Raw genomic sequence first — 15,695 nt, 5'->3', positions numbered from 1 at the left:
AGTGCCTTAAAAGTATATTCTCACATCTCAATGGGAAAAAAGAGAAAAATAATTCACCTCACATTGTCTTAACATGTCACAACAGGACCACAAATTTTAGATCCCCGGATTATTCAAACTATTGCATGATGTGGTGTCAATCATTTATTTTTTAAACACCTATACACAAAAAATGAGGAATAATTAATTTGGTAAAGTAATGGCTCCACTTATAAAATAATACCTACCTTTCATGCTTGGGAAGTACCACATGATTTTTTAGTTGATAAAACTTAGGGAAATTCATTATCAGTCATCAATCATCATACTAATTAAAATTACAACAGTTTTCTCAAACTTTAATAAATATTTACATGTATAAAGATATTTATGATTTGTTCACTAAAAAAAATTCTAACAATCCCAATAACTTGAACATAAAAATCTTTACAACATGCATTTTAAATCCTATCACATGTGGTTTTCATTAATGAACACTTGACTTAAAATTGAAACTCTTTTCTTCTTAAGATTTACTTATCGTATATCTTAAAAGCACATGTTAAAATTATTATTAATAAATTTTTTTATATTTTTATTTTAATAAACAAATAATAAATACATAAATTTTATAATTTTTCATAAACATTTTTTAATTAATAACTTTAATTTGTGACAATAGGATATACGTCAGTTAAATTTTTTTTAACCTGTATTAACTATTTAAGTAGTCTTGCTATTTATACGATTCAGTTATATAATTTGAGGCCAACTCTGTCAAATTGTTCTAGTGTTAGATATTAGAGTTTTAAATAAAAGTAGTTTTTATTCGAAAATTTCATTTGTATGAGTCATGGCTGGAAGTTACAAGAATGCCATGTGATATGAAAAAAAGTTTTGGATTTAACCTCTTACAACTCGTATAAGAAAATGGATTATTTGAGTTGTCCAAATAACATTTTGATAACTTAAAGAGGTAATTCAAAATTTCAGATGGTAGAAGTTAGAAGAGAGGTGATAAGGATTAATATATATTTTTTAATAAATTTAAAAATGAAAAAATAGTCCTTTTTATATTGCAAAGTTTGGCAAAGATCATCACTTCAAATAATACCATACCCCCCCCCCCCCCTAATACTCTCTCTCTTTCTCTCTCTCTCTCGCTGCTCAATTTCCCATATAGGCATCTCCATACTCCAAACCAAAGCAAAAATATTCATTTAAGTTTAACACATAGAAGAAGAGATCAAGAATCACATGAAATAAAAATGGCCACAAAACAATCAACAACTACTACTTTGGTTCATGTGAATGAAGACTACATTGACATGGAATTAGTCACTTCTTGTTCTTCAAACTTGTGTCCACCACAAAAAAGCTACAGCAGAGAATTTGAATTCCAAATGACTCCATTGTCATCAAATGAGAAAGATTCAACAGCTTCTGTTGCTGATGAACTCTTCTACAATGGAAAACTACTCCCTCTTCATAATGTGAAGTCATTTTCATCTTTGGAAGATTCCAACTTTCCCATCATCACCAACACCAACACCAACAACAACCACCTTTTCGATGATTCATTCAGTAACATTATTTCACCTTCAGAATCATGCAGATTAAGCAGTGATTTTGCTGTAACCCCAGATGAATACTTGTTTGAATGGTCTAATTGTTCTTCTCAAATCAACAACAATAGCAATGTTCTTCTTCCAAATAATAAGAAATCTTCTTCTTCTTCATGGTCAAAGAAGCTGAAGCAGATTAATGTGGGTCAAAGGATCAAGAACTCAAGGTCTTACATTAGATCCTTGTTCTTCACCAAAGCAACATCTGGTTCTTCAAGATGCAAAGAGTGTCAGGATTTGAAGATGAAGAACAAGAAGAACAACCACCAATTTGGGATGAACATTCTTGAAGATGATGAGTTTAGTAGCATCCATGGTAGAAGATCTTTTTCTGGGGTGGTTCAGCGGCATTGTGGTCCATCAAAGTCTTCATCTTTATCAACATCTTCATCTGGGTCAAGTTCATGTTCTTCATCTTTCTCATTCAGTTCTTCATCAGGGTATAACAATAATGATTTGCAATTTTTCAAAAGGAACATCATCAATGCTGCAAATAATTGTGAAATTGAAGGTTCAATTGAAGGTGCCATTGCACATTGCAAGAAGTCTCACCAGAAATTTGCTTCCCCAAAAGTTGCAATTTGTGGGAAACAAGAAAATGAAGAATTACTACCTACCATTCCTAGAAGAGAGGTTAATTAATTAACCATCACACTTATAAAAGTAGAGATCTTCGGAATGTTTAGACGTTATGTCTTGAATTCAATTTTTAGAAGCCATGTGTATGCAGCAGATTTTATAACCACTCTGTAATGGAATTTTTTAAAAATAAATTATTTTATTTAGCAAAATATATAATTTGTAGTCTATTAATCAATTTATATCACTTTGACTAATTATTTTGTTTGCACTATAGACAAATATGTGTATTATTATAAAAAAGTTATAATTAAAATAATATTAATTTAATTTTATTTTTAAATTAATCTAATTTTTAGATCATCCTAACAAAAAAAAATGTCTGTTAACCCAAAAAAAAGTGTGTAAAGAAAAAAATTTAAAAAATGACATTTTAATTTCATTAATTTCAATTGAGATGCTATTTTATTTTCCAATGGAGTTTTGTTGATGTTTGAGTTACACAAGCATTGTTGAGTTGTCCAGCATTAATATATCTTTTCTTTGGTTCAATTTAATATCATACTATTAAAAAACTTTTAAATGCACCGTACATTCGGATTTTAATAATTTTTAACCGTTGATATTAATTATAAAAAATATATAATATATAATTAATATTAACAATTAAAATTTATTAAAATATTAATATACTAGTATATTTAAAAGCTTTTTTATATTATTATTTTTGTCTTTTGTCTTTTTTTTGTATATTTTATTACTACTGAATCTCTTAATAGTTTCAAAGAATAATTTGTTTGTGCAATTATCTTTTAATTATGAAATTATGTACGTTTTTCCATAATACAGTTATTTTATTATTGATTAAAAAAGGAAAAAGATATACATGAAAAGACAGAGATATAAGGTAAGTTATGTATATAAATTAATTGGTGTTTAAATTTATAAGATTGCAACTTTCTAAAATAGCATATGTGCTTGCAATTTTTTAATATCTATATAAACCGTTACAAGATGTAACAGTCTCTAACTGTATACGTAATCCGCTACAGGGTGACACAGATTACGTGAAAAAAATACAAAGCTAGAGGATGTAGCGATTTTTTGAAAGAACGCGACCAATCATAAACCTTATAGAGTCCTATGGTTTATAAAGAAACAACGACTACCCTAATTTACTGGAAGGTGTCACGGTTTACGTGGAGGTCGGCTATAAAACTGCGATAGCTAGTAACAGATCCTTCATCTCGTGTGGAGAGAGAATTTGGTTAGAGAAAAGAAATTCTTGAGGGAGGAAAGAGGAAGGAGGAGACTGGGAGAGAATTTGGGTTTTTGGGAAAGGCCATATTCAAGTGAGACCATGCACGGATGACAACCGCTTATACTAATTCAACAACGCTGTCTACGTGCCAAAAGCATCAATGAAAATGTTAGTTTATTTTCTTTTTAGTATTAGAGTTTAGAATATAAAATCTAGTATTTAGGATATAAGAATTAGAATATAAAGTTTGAAATTTATAGTTTAGTATTTAAAATTTGAAATTTATAGGAATTAGAAACTCCTACACCCTCTAACAATTTCTGTTCAACTTATTTTTTTATGTAATCTGCATTATTCTATAACAAATTACATTTAATTTAAAAACCACTATACCTTATAACAATATACATAAATATAAAAAAAATTATAAATACATCTACTATGTTTAAAAAGTCATAATTTAATAAATTTAAAATTCAATCAATTTATTTAAGTAATTTACTTTTTATATATATATATAAAGTGATTGCATTACAATTTAAATGTAAAAAATCCTTTTCAAATTTGATGGATTTATGGGCCTTTATAATTAACATTTGAAAGAACATCCATTACTTGCATAACGTGCATATTATGTGCACTTAATTAATCATTAAACTTTATGCTTTAACAACAAATTTTAGTTGCTTAATTGATTAGTTTACTTTTTTATTTTAAAAAACTTGATTCTTTAATTATTGACCAGAAATTTTTATGATGCGTTTGATTTGTTTTTTCATTTTCTATTTTTTATTTTCATTTCAGTATTTTTATTTTTTAAATTTTACAAAAAAAAAGTAAAAACAAAAAATGAAAGTAAAAAAATAGAATTTTATTATTTTTACTATTTCCTTCACATAAAAAACAAAAAATACTAAAAATAAAAATAAAAAATAAAAACACAAACTAAAAACACCCTTATAATTATTAAAGTCCAATTAGTCAAGACCATCAGATGATGATGATTATGTTAGTCGTTAACCAGCAAAGGTTTTGAATTCATATTTTTAAGAATCCAATTTTTTTTTTGTTTGAACACTTTCTAGTATAAAAATTATTAGACTTAACTCAATATTTATTTGCAAAGGTATTCATAATTAAAGATTTAATTATATTTTTGATCGTATGTATTTTGGGAGAAATATTCTGTTAATTTTAATATTTTTGATATGAAAAAGACTTAATTACAAAATTAAAAATAATATAAAAATTCAATTAAAAAAACGTATAAAAATTTAATTAAAAATTTAGTATAACTATAAAGACAACAAAATTATTAAACCTTTTATGAATGAAAACTTTTTTTGCTTGAACACTTCTATTTTTTTTATATAGGGAACTTCCCTCAGGCTAGGCCAAACTAATGAAGTTATTAACAATAAAATCTTGATGGCTGGTTCAATTGAAAAAAAAAAAAAAGAAAAAAAAAGAAAGCTTTATGGAAAGTTTTCTTATTTCCCTCTTCAATCTGACTCTTTTTCCCAAAACTTGATTCTCAATGATGGGTCTAAACTTTATTCCATCAGTGTCCAACAGAAAACAAACAAAAGTGAAAGTATGTGATCAGTGAACACCATTTTTATCCTCACCCCTTTTTTTCTGTGATATTTTTTTTAAAGTCCTTTCTGTAAAGAAGGAAAAGTTAAAAAGTTTTTTGGAATAATTAACCACCCACTATAACTTTCTAATAATAATTAAAAGAAAATGCGATGTCAAAGACAAAAGAAACAGAGCAATGCAAAAAAATAAAATTGAAAAAAAAAAAGTAGAAAGAAGATTACAAAATGTCATTCACCTTTGGAAAGGAAGAAAAAAAAGCTCAAAGGAAAAAAGAGAAAAGAGAAAGAGAGAGAGAGATGAGTTTCATTTGTAAGATGTAAAAATTATGGTAAATTTTGGTTTGAAACCTTAATTTTTTTTAAAGTATTATTTTGATCCTAACATTTAGTTATATTTTAAGTTAGTCTTTAATATTTTTAAAATTTTATATTTGTTTCAAAAAATGTTAATCGAATTTATTGTTGTTCTATTATTAAATTTGACACGAATAATTAATAAAGTAAATAAGATAGATATTAATAACATTATTAATTAAGTCATATATATTTTTTTTATCTCCATGTATGTATTAGAAAATTAAAACATAATCAAAACCTCCTTCTTAGAACACTTTCTCTTCTTTTTTTTTTTTTTGGGTAAAAAATCGAAAATCTTAATAATCAATCAATGTTTTAAAATAAAAGAAAATTTTTTTGCATTAGAGATAAGATTATTGGCTCATCAATATTTTAATTGTTTGTATCAAATTTAATGATGAGATAAGATTAAACTCATTTGAAACTTTATTCAAAATATTAAAAATAAAATTAAAATTTAATTCAAATATTAATGATTAAAATAGTATTTTATTTTTTTTTTTTTTTTTTTTCGAATAGAAACTTGTGGTCACTAACTCACTATATCCTTTATTGAGAACATTCATGATTACTAATAGTAATCCCAGCAAAGCATCATGGTTGACTGCAGATTAATAAAAGCTAATTTAATCAGTGCAAATTATGCGTCATTGTTGCAATTACCTAAGTATAACAGTAACTGAAAATGATTATGAATTTATGATCATAACATATGCTTATTTTCAATTTCAAAAGGGCCCCAATTATGTAAATAGAAAGTTTAGATGTTATCAACCGAGGAGTATTATTGGACTATTGGCAACTTCAAATAATAATTATCAGTGAATAATTGAATAAGATATTTTGTTTAATTTAATAATGTGTAATTAAATTTTAGTGTAAAAAAGAAAAAATCGCTATTGGATTAAAAGTTCATAATAGATTATGTTTATAAATTTTTATATAAATCTGTTAGATTTAATATATTTTTTAGGAAAAAATTTACTCTTTTTTTTTGACAGATATTAAAATAACATTTTTTTATTTATAAAATATACATTTTTCTTCCTTATAATTTTAAAAAATCTTTTTGTTAATCTATTTTAAAATTTTTGTGTTAACTAATGTTAATTTTATTCATTTTTTTAAAAAAAATTATGTTTTTTTTCATTAAATTTTGTTTACTAAAATATCCTTTAATAAATTATTTTTTATTAATTAAATTATATTTTTATCAAAATATTTTTAAAAAATTTAAAAATTAAATTATTTTTTCTAAGATACCTTTCAATAATTTTTTAATTATTAAATTATTATTTTACCAAAATTTTTTTAACAATTATTTTTATATTTTATTATTAATTTTTTGATATCTATATATATTATTTTAACATTAAATAAAAAAATCTTACCACTGTTAATATGTATATCAATTAATATATATTTATATCGAAAAATAATCTTATCAAAAATTTTTTATTTAATGTTAAAATAATATATATTAATATCAGAAAATTAATAGTAAAATATAACTATAATTGTTAACGAAAATTTTTATAAAATCACAATTTAATTATTAAAAAATAATTGAAGGTATCTTAGAAAAAAATAATTTAATTATTAAATTTTTTTAAAAATATTTTGGTTAAAATAAAATTTAATAAAAAAATAATTTAATAAAGGATATTTTGGTAAGAAAAATTTAATGACAAAAAAATAAAATTTTTGTTAAATTTTTTGTAAAAACAATTTATTTTTTCTTGAAAAATGAATAAAGTTAACATTAGTTAACACAAAAAATTTAAAATAGATTAAAGAGGAGGCTTTTTAAAAGTTATAAGGAAGGGGAATGTACATTTTATAGAGGGAAAGAGAGTATCATTTTAGTATCTCTCAAAAGAGAAAAGTAGAATTTTTTCTATTTTTTAATGTATAAAAATTAACAATAATATGAATGTTTAAAATGTTATGAATATGACTTGTTCGATTATGTTTCTGTTGATATTCAATTCTCACAAAATTTAGTATACATAATTTTTATAATAAGTTGCTGTAATTTAACAATATAATCGATAAATAAATTTCATAAGAACACAAGATCGGTGACAAAACAGCTTAACCAATCTAAATACCTTAACCAAATGTTATGTTCTTTAAGAGATATGTTTCCTTAAATTCAAATTTATGTTTACTTACTATTGTATCGAACGTTTGTTGGTTAATGTGTGTCAAGTTATATACATGAGACATGTTTAAACAGTTTTGTACTTATTAATATTACAATTTCATACAAGTCAAAATTTATTTACATATAAAGGTAAGATGTTCAAAAATTGAACTCAATAATTATTTTCTTGTTCCTAGCCGTTCATTGCAACCCTACCTTTGTGTTTTGATATTGACTAAACATTAAACAAAGGAATCACATACATCATGCATGCAGAGGAATTTTATTTCAACTTGCATGCATGTTAGTATGTTACAACTTGTAGGGCATCAATTAGACAAATGGATAGAACAATAACATATATAAGGTACAAAGAATTATTTCCCTCAGTTCCCCACCATAGATGGCTTAATTTCCCAAAAGCGACATCACCCATCCCTTATTCCCTTCTTTCTATATAGTACGTTGTACTTTTTTGCTTTAAAATTGCATATAAACTAGTAAGAAAATAGGGAATTAATTTCTAATTAGTTAATATTAATTAATTTTTTATTTATATACTCTTTTTTTTAAGTTGAAGGATTTGAAATATAGAATTGAAAATTTAGGAATAATTACTGTTTTGGTTTTTAAGGTTTAGAGTCAAAATTAAATTCGTCTCCAACGTTAGTTTGGATTTAAAATCGTTCCTAACGTTTCATTTGGTATTAAAATCGTCCTTTTGACTTTTTAGGAACAAAAATACCCTCCACTACCACCATCTTTATCACCACCACTACTTCCCTTATTCCCACCAAATACCAATAATCATATTCAAGAACACAATATTCAACACCAACAATAATTCATTATTCAAATTTAGAAATAACAACATCAAATTTAACAACAAAATTAATACACAACAACAATAAAATTAGAAAATACCAAATTGGAGACAAATTTGATTTTAACCCTAAACCTTAGGGAACTAAAATAGTACTTATCCCTAAAATTTAAGATTTAAAATTTACAATTTAAAATTTAATATTTGAATATAAAATTAAAAAATAATTCAAAAAAATTAGTAGAAATCGGTTGAAAAAGATTAATTTCGTAGTTAAATGAATTCTTATTGAAATGGTAATAAAAAATTTACATCACTGACAAAAACAAATAAAAAGGGTACAAACAACAAATAAGTTATCAAAAATTTTAAAATACGACAAAATAAATAAATAATATCTTTTATAAACAACAAATAAATTTTGGATTTGATAAGCAACTTGTGTATTTGATCCGATTTTTGTAAAAACATTTAATTTGGATAAGTATTTATAAAATGTATTAAAATTATATTAATTCAAAGAGGTAAAAATATTAAAAATATAAATTTTTACACTAATTTTAAAGGTCTTGGCCTAAAATTGGGTCAAACGTGCCAAATCGATTGAACGGAGCCCGCATTGGATCCAAGACCCAACCCAACACCACTTTAATGAAGAGCTTTGGCTCTTATTCCCTCTCTCATAGGGGAACACGCTGGAAATCAAAATGGGGAGAAGAAGAAAGCTTTAAAACTCTTGTCTCAATTTCAAATTCACACAACTTTTAATTCGGAGCTCTGATTGCCACATCGTTTGTGGCCATGCAACCACCGCGCCAAGATCTACAAAACCCACTAAATAATTTGGTAAGAAAGTCTCAATCTCGCACTCAGTCTCTCCTTCAACCAATTTCAAAATTTGACATTTGGGTATTGGAATTTGTGAATCGTTTTGGTGTTTATGATCAAACTAGCTTGAGAAAAACGTTGAATTTTGTTAAATTGATGAATGGGTGAGGTAAGAACCCTCAAACCTCCTATAAATTGTGTGTTAGTAAGCTTTGATATTGATTATAGTGATATGTTGTGGAAATAGATTGATCTATGTTGATTTAGAGTTCATTGATGATGTTGGGATCGTAATTTTGGATCTTGGTGATTGGGTTCTTGTTTGGAGAGCATTTGGTGCTTAGAATGTTGGTGCAATAGTGGCACTTGTGGCATTTAGGACTTAAAGAGAAATCGACTAAGATATGATTTTTATTTTTCATAGATAATATATAGTCACATGAAAACGTAGGTTAGATGACCACAAGATAGGTTGAAGTATGTATGTATGTTAAGGGTTAGTAATCTTAATGAAAATATTGAGTTATCTTGAAATGGGTTGATGGATGATAATTTTGATGATGATTGATGAGAATAATGAATATGAGTTATGAATATTGATGAATTGATGAATTGTGTGTTGTGTGTTGTGTAGATTCAGAATTGCCTGGAATAAAATTGCCTAAATTGAGGTTTTGGTAGGTTGTAAAAGATATGAAAATGATATGGAGTTGTTTCGTGTGTATTTAGTGTTATTTTGAGGTGTGAAACTTTGGTTTTGAAATAAAAGTTTGGTAAAAATAGAGGTTTGCATTTCTTTGTAAAACTTGACTTTTGGCCCAAACGGCTACCGGACCCACATTTTCTGTCAAACTTATTTAAAATGAAAATTGGGTCCGTGAAGTTTACGCCGTTCGAAGAATGGACAAAAAATTATTTCCAACAAAAAAGTTATACGCGTCAGAAGTTTGGTGTGCAAAACTGAATTCTGCAGGACTTAATAGTTTTTTAGCACTTATAGAGGGCATGCGTACGCAAACACACACACGACGCAGACTTTGGGCTCTGTCCAAACGTCCTGTGTACGTGGGTGTAAACCCCGTAGAATTAGTGAATAATTAATTTTTATTAAAAGAAATTAGAAATATGAATTTTATAGTTTAGTAAGATAGAGCTAATTAAAATAAGAATTTCGACACTAATTTTAAAGAATTTGGCTCAAGATTGGGCCAAACGGACTGAACGGTTGAACCGAGCACAAGGCCCAAGTACATAAGCCGCACTTCAGCCTTTTCTTCCCCAAATGATGAGAATCACGCTAAAGGGGCTGAACATGTAAAGAACACACCAAACCTTCACTTAGACGTAACTTTTGATCTGAAGCACTGATCGCCGTACCGTTGCGGTCATGCGTCCACAGTGACAAGGTCTACAAAGCCCAGTACATTGTAAGATAAGAAAACCAAATTTCCAGTTTTCAATTTTCTCTTCTCAAATATGAAAATGTCATGGTCTTGGGTGTTAAGATTTATGATTAATTTGATGTCTTAGGACCAAATTGACTTGAGGAATTAGTGGGTCTTGGCTTAATTGAGGTACATACAAGGTAAGAATCTTCAACCCTAGTAAATTCCTTAGCTAATTGTAGCTTTGGTATCAAGTGTGTATGTATGGGTGCAATGATATGATATAGGTGTGCATATATGTGAATTGGAGCTTAATTGTGAATGTTGGATACTTGGTGAAACTTTGGAGGCTGAATTTTGGTGGTGGAACTTGTAAGCTTGCCTTCTGGGGTTGTCTTGGGTTATACGAGAAAATCAGCCAAGGTATGGTTTTAGTTTTTTGTATTTAATATATAATATCTTGTGAAAACTTAGGCTAGATGATCATAGGATAGGTTGAATTGCATGATCATGTTAATTGCTTAGCACCTTTGATGATAATTGTTGGAATAGGTTGAGTATTGATTTGGTGATTGATGAATGTGATGATAATGGAATGTTAAATGATGATTTAATGATAAAGGACAAGATGATATGAATGAATATGAGTATGTGGTGATATATTGATGGTCTTGTTGATATAATTGAGAAATTTATGTATGAGATTGTTTAAATTGAAGTATGATTGGTTGTAGTAGGATGAGGGGATTGTGGTGCTGAAAATGGTATATTGTGGTGCTGTTTGTACGTATAAGATGTTGGTATTGAGTTTGATTTGGTGAAAATAGAGGTTTAAGAACTTTTGTGAAAAATCTTATTTTTGGCCAAACTTCGGTGAGCCATAACTCGGTATCTGGACCTCCAAATTCTTTCAAACTTCTTTCATATAAAAATTGGGTTCATGAAGTTTATGTTGTTTAAAGAACAGATGAAAAATGTTTTAAAACGAGAAAGTTATTCCTGTCGGAAGTTCGGTGTGCAAAATTGAAATTCTGCAACACTTAGCATTTTTACCCATTTTGCAGAACTTATGTATGTGACCACTTGCACGCGACGCGACCAACTCACTCGGGTTGGGTATCTCGCATACGCGAGCAAGGTAAAACAAGCCCTTGCATACGCGAGCAAGGTGCTTGCGTACACGATACCCCTGTTTTCAGCAACATGAATTTTTGTGTTTTAAAACCTAATTATGAACCTCTAAACTTCTATTTTACTCTTTTAACCCCTAGAACTTAGTGGTGTGCCTAGTAAGGGGATGAAGCTAAGAAAGAGTGGTAACTTAGAGATGAAGAAAGCTTGAGAAGTGATGAATTAGGTATGAGGAGATAGGTTGCATATATATATATATATATATACATATATATATATATATATATATATATATATATATATATATATATATATATAGTTCTTATATTACAAAGCTGATTAAAGAAAGAAATAAATGTTACATCTGAGCACTCTTTCTTAAAATTGCAACCCCAGAAGATGGTGGAAGGTGAAAATCCTATTCTTTGTTCTTCATGGTATTGTAAAATCACCCCTAACGAGATGGTGCGAGGTGAGGATCCCCTCTTTGGTTTCTCCTGGGTATTTGAGAATGTACCGCTTGGGTAGACGCAAGGGTTGTGGTTTCACCCCACTTGCTCTAGGTTGGTTAGTATAGAGGCTCCCCGGATAGATGCAAGGGTATGGCTCGCGCCACAGCTCCAGGTTATGATGAATTATTTATAAAAAGTGCAAACATATAATGTATAAGTGATGTTATGGCTATAATGAATGATTATGAAATGATTACGTATGAGAATGAATGCTTAAGTGGCTTATACACTTATTTTATCTGAGATACGAGTTTTTCTAGGTAAAGAGTAATGGCTTGCCACCACGTGCTCTAGGTTGTGACTCGATATTCTGTTGACACTACGACGTAAGGGTGACCGGGAACGTATAAATTTCTGGGAAGGATATCCCCCAATGAGCAAGATTTATATATATTAGAAAAAGGTATGCATAGACACTTGGGGATGCGCATCGAGGAATAGTCCAGGGTTTAGCAGTAGGACTTGTTGGGTTGGCTTGATAACTGACAGATGATACTCATTAGCCATAAGACATGCATGAATCATATGCATATTATTTGAATTGCTTGATTGTGCTCTAATTGGGAATGCCTATGTGATTTTAATATGCTTAATTGTCATACGTGCTATCTACATGACTTGTATCCTAGTTGTGTTTGTCATTGTCTGCTTGCTTGTCTCTGTGATTCCACTAGAGATGGAGGGTTTGGAGGAAAGTGGATGATGGAGGGTTAGGTTAAAGTTTTGGTTAAGTTTAGGAAGCCTGAGAGAACCACACTTATTTATGGTTTCTGCTTTAATTCTTAAGTTTTATAATTTGAGTGTCGGCGTTCTAGGATTGCCTCTGGCATTCCCGGGGCCTTATAACTTATGTATGTGGGCACCTTAACTATACTGAGAACTTTCGGTTCTCATCCCATATAATATTGTTATTTTTTAGATGCAGGTCGAGAGGTACCTCGCTAGGCGTCTAGAGGTCTCTGTAGCGAAGTGGGCTTTGGGAACTTTATATTTTGTTATATTAGCTATATCTATATGTATAGACTCTATCTCCTTATGTATATATATATATTTACTTTTGCACGTCATAGAGGTTTATGGAGAACTAGGGTTGGTTTTATGTATTTTGGGTTATGGATTTCTATATGTATTGGTACGCTCGGAATTACACTTCGCGCTATTGAACCAGCAAGTGCACTGGGTCATCCAAGTAATACCTGAGTGAGTCAAAGTTGATCCCACGAGGATTGTGATTTGAAGCAAGCTATAGTTATCTTGTAGATCTTAGACAGACGGATAGAAGAGTTGTTTGTTTGTTCAATTCGCATAAAAGAAAAATAAATAAAATGTTACTTAGTTGATGGTGAATGCAATGATATGAAGATGGTTAAGGCTTAGAGATGCTTTGTTCTTTTGGATCAATCCAGTCTTACTATCTTCCTTAACTGTGGATGATTTTTTCTATGGCAGGCTGTATGTGATTAACGCCTTTTTGAGAGATCGCTAATACTCCTCCAGATCTGAACCCCAGGGTTAGTGCGTATCTAGTCTGATTGAGGGTGAAGCTCCTGCAATTCATTTTCTTTGGTGATCCTACTCAAAATGCCACAGACAAGGTCGAATCTTCCGGATCAGGGAATGGTGTGCCTTTGGTTCTAGACTCTACCACAAAGACTCTAATCTCTCCATACTTCGGTTGAACTGGTGTCTCAAGAAGTTCTCATCGAAGTTGTGGATTAGTCGTTTAAGAGATGTATGATCAAGATGGTGGTTCATCATTGTTAGATGAAAGACTCAGTCTGAACTCTTGTAGAATGAGATTACCTTGTGCCAGTTCAATGCATTCATAATGAGGAAGAATAGATATACATCTTAGAATAGAGAATCAAACACGAATTGAGATAGAACAGTAGTACTTTATTAATCCATAAAACTCAGCAGAGCTCCTCCCCTCAACCTAGGAGGTTTAGAAACTCATACTAATGGAAAATACAATGATAAACGAAATATGACAGGTCATCCCCTTAAAACTGTAAAAATTTCTCAAATAAATACTAAGCTAATGACTAAGGATTACATAGGAAGGGTAAAACAGTCTTTTAGTGTTAAAATCCACTTCTGGGGCCCACTTGGTGAGCGTTTGGGCTGAACTTGAATGAGATTCATGTGCTAGAAGGCCTCTAGGGCATTGAACGCTGGCTAATGGGTCCTTTATGGGCGTTGGATGCTGGTCTCTTCTCCCTAGGGCGTTGGACGCCAGAATAGGGCAGATAGCTGGCATTGAACGCCAGTTTTGGGCCTTCAATTCTGAAGTAAAGTACATATATACTATTAAATATTTAAAAAAAGCCCTGGATGTTAGCTTTCCATAGTCATTGAGAATGCTCCATTTGGACTTCTACGGCTCCAGAAAAGCTCTTTCAAGTGCAAGGAGGTCAGATCCGGACAACATCTGCAACACTTTATCTGTCTCTGAATCAGACTTTTGCTCCAACTCCTCAATTTCAGCCAGAAAATACCTGAAATTGCATAAAAATATACAACTCAAAGTAGAATCCAAAAATGTGAATTTTTCACTAAAACCTATGAAAACTTAATGAAACTTAAACAAAACATACTAAAAACTATATGAAAATGATGGCAAAAAGCGTATAAAATATCCGCTCATCATGTATGTATATAAATATTCTATGGTTAGCCTTAGCTTCACATGCTGAGTTAGGAGCTTGTTATTTCGTACCCTTGACCTTTTATTCTCACTTTCTTCCTACGCAAGTAATCATTGTTCTGAGCGTTGCACTTTTATTGTCGCGATTTTGTTTTAACCATCCTTCAATACTCCTCGAATACTATATTCTTTCAATTATATTATCATACGTATTTATGTATTTTCTTTCTAGAGATCGTAATACCTCACCACCTCTAATTTACATCCTAGGTGTAAAGCTTTGTGTGGTAGGGTGTTACAGTGGGCGTGTGTATGCGTACGCAAAAGGGGAATCTTACAGGCTCGCATTCGTGGGCAAGTACCATGCGACGCGGGACATCTTTCCTATCTGAGGGGCTCGCGTACGCGGATGAGTGTCGCGTACGCGAGTTGGGCAAATGACACCCCCGCATATGCGAAACATGCATGCGTATGCAAAACCCTTATTTTTGAAAAAAAAGTGAATTTTTGTAATTTCAACCTATTTTCTAACTTCCAAACCTCTATGGTTACCTTCTAAAGTCTAAAATTTAGTGTTAATCATAGAGAGATGGATAAACATAAAGAAGGAATTAACTTGACGGTGAAGAAAGATTTTGAAGTAATAATTTGTGGTTGAGGAAGTGCGGATATGATGATGATACTATGAATGATAACAATTGATAATGAAGGAGTGATGATGATTGAATTTGAACGAATGATTATGAGGAATGATTTTTAAAGTATGCTATCTGAATGAATTAAATGATAATGAAATATGCGTGACCAGGTAAGATGCAGTGGTA

The 15,695-nt window shown here is 29.7% G+C and overlaps 1 protein-coding gene across 1 annotated transcript; it reads left to right on the top strand.

Annotated features, from left to right (window-relative positions):
* The first annotated feature begins 1,113 nt into the window (after positions 1-1,113).
* On the top strand, positions 1,114-2,411 carry LOC112742355 (probable membrane-associated kinase regulator 3). The gene has a single exon (XM_025791595.3). The coding sequence runs from the start codon at positions 1,248-1,250 to the stop codon at positions 2,244-2,246; it is 999 nt and encodes a 332-aa protein (XP_025647380.3). The 5' UTR covers positions 1,114-1,247; the 3' UTR covers positions 2,247-2,411.
* Positions 2,412-15,695: the final 13,284 nt, after the last annotated feature.

The sequence above is a fragment of the Arachis hypogaea genome, chromosome 2 (genome assembly GCF_003086295.3).
Source record: "Arachis hypogaea cultivar Tifrunner chromosome 2, arahy.Tifrunner.gnm2.J5K5, whole genome shotgun sequence".
NCBI lineage: Eukaryota > Viridiplantae > Streptophyta > Magnoliopsida > Fabales > Fabaceae > Arachis > Arachis hypogaea.
This window is presented reverse-complemented; position numbering and strand designations above follow the sequence as displayed.

Bases quoted from the DNA above. Each gene is read 5' to 3' on its own strand.
- LOC112742355 (XM_025791595.3), top strand. From the start codon at position 1,248: ATGGCCACAAAACAATCAACAACTACTACTTTGGTTCATGTGAATGAA.